The following is a 5,232-nucleotide window of genomic DNA, read 5'->3' as shown; positions in this document are numbered from 1 at the left end:
ATTTTATTTGCCCCTGTAATGATTGTTCCCCGGATCTACAAATTGGGGAATTAAGAACATGATGAGTTGCATTGAGTAACGTACCAGCGGGAAGATGCGATTGAGCAAGAACAAAGCCCACTTAGTGTTGTAACCCGCATAACCACGAAGGACTACATCCGCCTGAACAATATAGATTGTCACTTGGTTTGAGAAAAAAGAAAGAAAGAAAGAGTGATATAAAATTAATTACTAATTTATTTTCTCTTATTCATCAAGTTAGGAGTATAATACTTTATTTTTCTAATGAAAGCACATTTACTTAATAGACACTTATTTGTGAAATTTCTTTTTAACAATTAACATAGATACATATCTGACCATCTGAGAGTACAGAAAATAAGTGTAATTGAAAGTTAATTGAAAATAAAGTGTGACCTGGCGACAATAGGCGTTGGCAAGAGCAGCGCCCCAACCACCTTGCCGGAAGGATTGCTCAGTTATGGAATCACCAAAGAGCATGATTTGCCCCCTCATTTTTTTTTCCACGATTCTTTCAAAAGAATAACGTGGATGCTTTTTCAGTTGATAGATGATTATTAACGGGATAAATAGACTGAAAGGAAATGAAATTTAATTCAGCATTAATGTGATTCGAACCAAAATTACGATAGCATTTATTAACGAGATTGAGAAAAATCCAATTTCTTAAATTTTACTTAGTTGCCCGTTATATCATTTTGACTTTTTTAGTCCGTTTCAAAATATCTATTATTCTACTTTTTATAGTTAATTTATTAAATTATAATTTATTTTTTAGTAAGTGTACACTGAATAATAATACCAGCGATGGCAAAAGACAATGAAGGAAAATAATGCAAAAGTATAAAGAATTTATCTATCTTGTCATACATGATCTTATACATCTATTTCAGAGTTGAGGAGAAAAATAATAGTAACCAAATATGAATAGACTTAGTTTAGTTTAGTAAAATTTTTTGAAGAGTTTATGCTTTTCAGAAATACAAACACCTCGTTTTATGTTTAGTAAATTAAAAGCATATGCTTGTAGTTTTTAAAAATTAAAGGTGCTTTTAAAAATACCTAAAAGAAAGTTTTTTAAAGTTGGCTTATACTTATCAAAATTAAAAAGTCTAATATAATTCTATATATCCAAAATTATTCTTATTAATTACAAATATAGATACGAGAGCTTTTAAAAAGTTGACTTTTAAAATACAACTTTCATAAGCTATTTTTGAAAAGTAAAAAGCTTTACCAAACCAAAACTATAGGTAACATCAAAAACATTTCTGCTGAAAAGCTCCCTCGGGATTTTTGGCATCAATTTCTGAGTGATGAGGAAAATCAAGTGGCATATTATCAGCAGAAAGCCCTGCTTTATTGAAAATCTTTATCACTTCTTGGTACACTATTGCATTCCCATCCGGTGTCAGGTGCAACCCATCACTGTAATAGTAACACATCAATGTTAGCATAATATAACTCTTAAATAGGTGGCCATATATTTCAGAAAAGACAATAGTTCTTATTTTACTATACACTAAACCAATGCATAATAAACCTACAAACACATAAGCATGACGGTTTTACCAATAGAACTATATCATCTACCGTATATAAAGGGAATTGATAGGAATTTGGTTATTTGGTATCAAGTTTTTTCTTTCCTAAAATACTCTTCTTATATATTCATTAAAACACAAGAACTCTTAATAAAAGGTTTACTTACCATCTTGACTATCTTATATTTGTTACTAATTCATACATTCAATTTTAGAGAAAAGGTGGATTAGTAGGCATCCACTAATAGTATATAACTACAAAGTCCAGGTTGTAACGAACCTCAAAAATTTCTTTTGCCAGCCATCTGTTTCTTGCATCTTGGACCACAGATCAACAGAAAACACACCCATTTCCTTGGCTGTTTCAACACAAGCACTCGCATATTGACCAGTTACTTCATTTGTTCTTTCTGGCAATTTCATTGCATTTTCACCATACAAGGATCTGCAGGATCAGCATGAAATTAACAATGGCTAAGTTATTGGAAGCTAATGGAAGCAAACATTCTTTCTATGCTAGATCATGAAACTTAAAGAGTGTGTGTGCGAACTTTTATTTTGGCCAGAAAGGCAGGTAAACAAAGGGACTCAAGTGTGAACCTCAAGTCCACTTTACAGTTCAAATCATTCCCTTCCTTCTCTTTCCCACCAAAATAAAACTCGCAAAACATAGTTCTTAATGGACTCTAAGTGAGCAACCCTAAACCAGAGAATACAGTAACAATTTGGAGTGGGATGAGATCTTTTTGAGGTCTAAATACAGCAGATTTTTTTAATAACTTGGTAATAATCACACATCAATAGAGGATTATCTGCAGAATATTTTTTCTTGAGTATATATACTTACAGGTACATGACACGACAATATAGTGCTGTCTGATCTATCAAATCCACATAGTGGGACAGGGCCAAATTGTTCTTGTAGATATTCTCAGTAACAACTAAGTGAACAAACAATAGATGACCATGATGGCAAGAAGTGTAACGACTAACACGAGTACAAGATAGACTTATAGATGGACATAATTGAAGGAGAAATAGTTAAATAGAGGTTTGGAAAAGATGGATAGTACAGTGGGGGTAATAATTGTAATCATAATGGTTGTACCATATGTAGCAATAGTTGAGTAAAAAATAAGAGTACATAACAAGTCAGACAACAATGAACGGTTCATTTGATATTGTCCATTAGATTTAGCCAAATGCTTAATGGAGACCAAGTGAAAAATGAATGCACATTATAAATGTTGATTGTAACAATAGGATACAAAAGGATTTACTGTACTTTGCATATGCATGGCGCCCTTCCTCACATACTGGAGGTGGAGTAATAAGCACAATTTGCATGGTTGGAGAACATTCCTGGAACCAAATTCTGACAAATTAATAACAGATAGTATAACTGGTACTTTATGGCATAAAGGTTTATTCTTGCAATGCCCAGGTATTTTTTATCAACACAGGCATCAAAAAACAACAATGGGCTATTTATAACTCAATACAGTAGCTACATCGAAGAAACAGCATAAAACAGCAACGGTCCAAAGAAAAACAGCATGCCTTTGACAGCGCATGGAACATGATATAAAATCATCAGATTCATAGAAAAGTAATAGCACAAAGCATTCAAATTATTTATAAAAGGAGACAAGTTTCTAGAGTTACATTATAGATACAATAATGAAATTACTTATAAAAAAAATTGCAGAGCTAGTGAACTGAAATTAATACTCTCAATCTTCACTTTTATTAAGTATCTCAGCTAGCCATTAGCTCGGAATCTAAAAGGATATATGGGATGGGTAGATGAGAAAATTTTCAAATGCAGACACATCCGACAGGACTCAATCCAGTAGCAGCAGATAAAAGGGTACACAAGCATCTTGCATTAACGCAGGAAGCCTAACCTGATAATTACATTGGTGGCTGATTCCAAGATTTGAACCCGTAACCTTGGAATCACATGGAACCATTGCTCCAAGGCTCTCCTTCCTAGCTTAAATTAAAGTTTGAACAAGTATTTAAAAGGGGATCAAATTTCAGGAGGAAAACTATACCTTTAAATGTAGAACAATTTTTCTAAGATTTTGCTTGTAGTCTTCGATAGATACATGCTGCCTTTCACTGGTTCTTCCTGACAAGGCTGCATCATTAGCACCAAAGAAAATTGTTGTAGCAATTGGAGGTCTACCTGAGTCCTGAAAAGGAAACCAGCAAAAAAATAAACACTTGAATGTAACAGAGGCTCTGAATTACTGCTAAACTTTAATGTAAGTCACAACATTTTTAGTTTAATCACATTTGGTTTCCTCAGGCTTCTTTGACCACGTCACTCTTATTTGACATAGACAAAGCTTACTGTAAGCTCTACATATTCAAAATTTTCTGAGTAAATGCATATGAAAATCTCTAACATCCTTCTATTTTATGGCAACACCTGGTTGACAGAGACAAAAAGTGTGCATATAGTATGATAAGTAGAATAAGCTTCTGAACAATTTTGGATCTAGATTTAAGGACTTCGAAAACAGTTATTGTAGATCAGAAGCAACACTATATTAAGAAACTTGTGAGGCTTTTGAACAACCTCAAATGAATGTGATTACTTGAAAATCCTGAAACTTAGACAGATGACTAACTAAACGAGAAAAATAAACAAACGAGATCAGCCATCTAAGATGCGTGAATTAAAATGAAAAAGTAGAAGATACTTATGGCACTTTGTGGATTCACCCGAAGAAGATAAGATTAGTGAAGAAAGGCACAATTAACATTACTTTAAACTACATTTATACTTAAGTAATTAATTATATTTGGCCCTGTCGAATTGATTCCCGGATCTATACATTGAAAAATTGAGAACATGATGAGCCGAATTAAGCAAAGAATGGTAGCGTACCGGAGGGAAAATGTGATGGAGCAAGAACAAAGCCCACTTAGTGTTGTAACCGCCATAACCGCGAAGAACCACATCGGCCTGAAGAGGAGAATATAGATCAAGAAACAGTTACATGAAACCAGCTAACTAATTAACTAACTAACAAACTAACTCTAACAGAAAGTTAGCTGAGAGTAGAGTGTGACCTTGCGAGCATAGGCATTGGCAAGAGCAGCGCCCCAACCACCTTGTCGGAAGGATTGTTCCGTTATGGAATCACCAAACAGGACTACTTGCCCCCTCATTCTTCCTTCCACGATTCCCCGTTAATATAACACTGAAATGATGAATGGTTAAAGGTGAATTATACCATACAGAGGTCTGGCCATACAGAGTTACAGATATTCCAAGGATGGGAAGTAGCGTCGCAGACGTTTTCAGAGCTTGTTACAGTAGTATGTTATGGCTGGCTTGTAAAAAGAGTAGTGGGAGCCCTTGAACCTGTTTTTTTTTGGTCAAGTACATTGGACAATCCTAAATATCACAACACACTTATATTACCACTCACTTAATTAATACTAAATGGTTCCTTTTTAATATTTGGTGAATTCACTAAGGTTTAAATCTGAATGCAATGTATTAAGAGGCACATGAATTATCATCTAAACTAAGCCTGCTTGAACCTGTCTCAAGCTGGATTTAGTTGTTAGGTCCCGTATGAAGTATGAATTGAGTGAGCCCATGGGCTTCTCCAGTATGAAAGTAAAGTTTGGACATTGGGCATTTTAA

At 34.1% G+C, this 5,232-nt stretch overlaps 1 protein-coding gene across 2 annotated transcripts; it reads right to left on the bottom strand.

Moving 5' to 3' along the window:
- Positions 1 to 465: 465 nt before the first annotated feature.
- LOC107491758 (GDSL esterase/lipase At5g62930) lies at positions 466 to 4,958 on the bottom strand. Of its 2 annotated transcripts, XM_016112689.3 has the most exons (7): positions 4,650 to 4,958; positions 4,465 to 4,542; positions 3,623 to 3,763; positions 2,851 to 2,927; positions 1,846 to 2,010; positions 1,259 to 1,449; positions 466 to 595 (listed from the first exon to the last, which is right to left on the bottom strand). In XM_016112689.3, the coding sequence occupies exons 1-6, from the start codon at positions 4,746 to 4,748 to the stop codon at positions 1,281 to 1,283; spliced, it is 729 nt and encodes a 242-aa protein (XP_015968175.1). In that variant the 5' UTR covers positions 4,749 to 4,958; the 3' UTR covers positions 466 to 595; positions 1,259 to 1,280. The 2 variants fall into 2 exon arrangements, with proteins under 2 accessions (XP_015968175.1, XP_015968168.1); XM_016112682.3 differs by lacking the exon at positions 466 to 595 and having other exon boundaries at positions 1,181 to 1,449.
- Between the last annotated feature and the right edge of the window lie 274 nt (positions 4,959 to 5,232).

Source organism: Arachis duranensis, chromosome 1 (assembly GCF_000817695.3).
Source record: "Arachis duranensis cultivar V14167 chromosome 1, aradu.V14167.gnm2.J7QH, whole genome shotgun sequence".
In the NCBI taxonomy this organism is placed as follows: Eukaryota; Viridiplantae; Streptophyta; class Magnoliopsida; order Fabales; family Fabaceae; genus Arachis; species Arachis duranensis.
The sequence above is the reverse complement of the archived record's forward strand: the minus strand, read 5'-3'. Positions and strand labels throughout refer to the sequence as shown.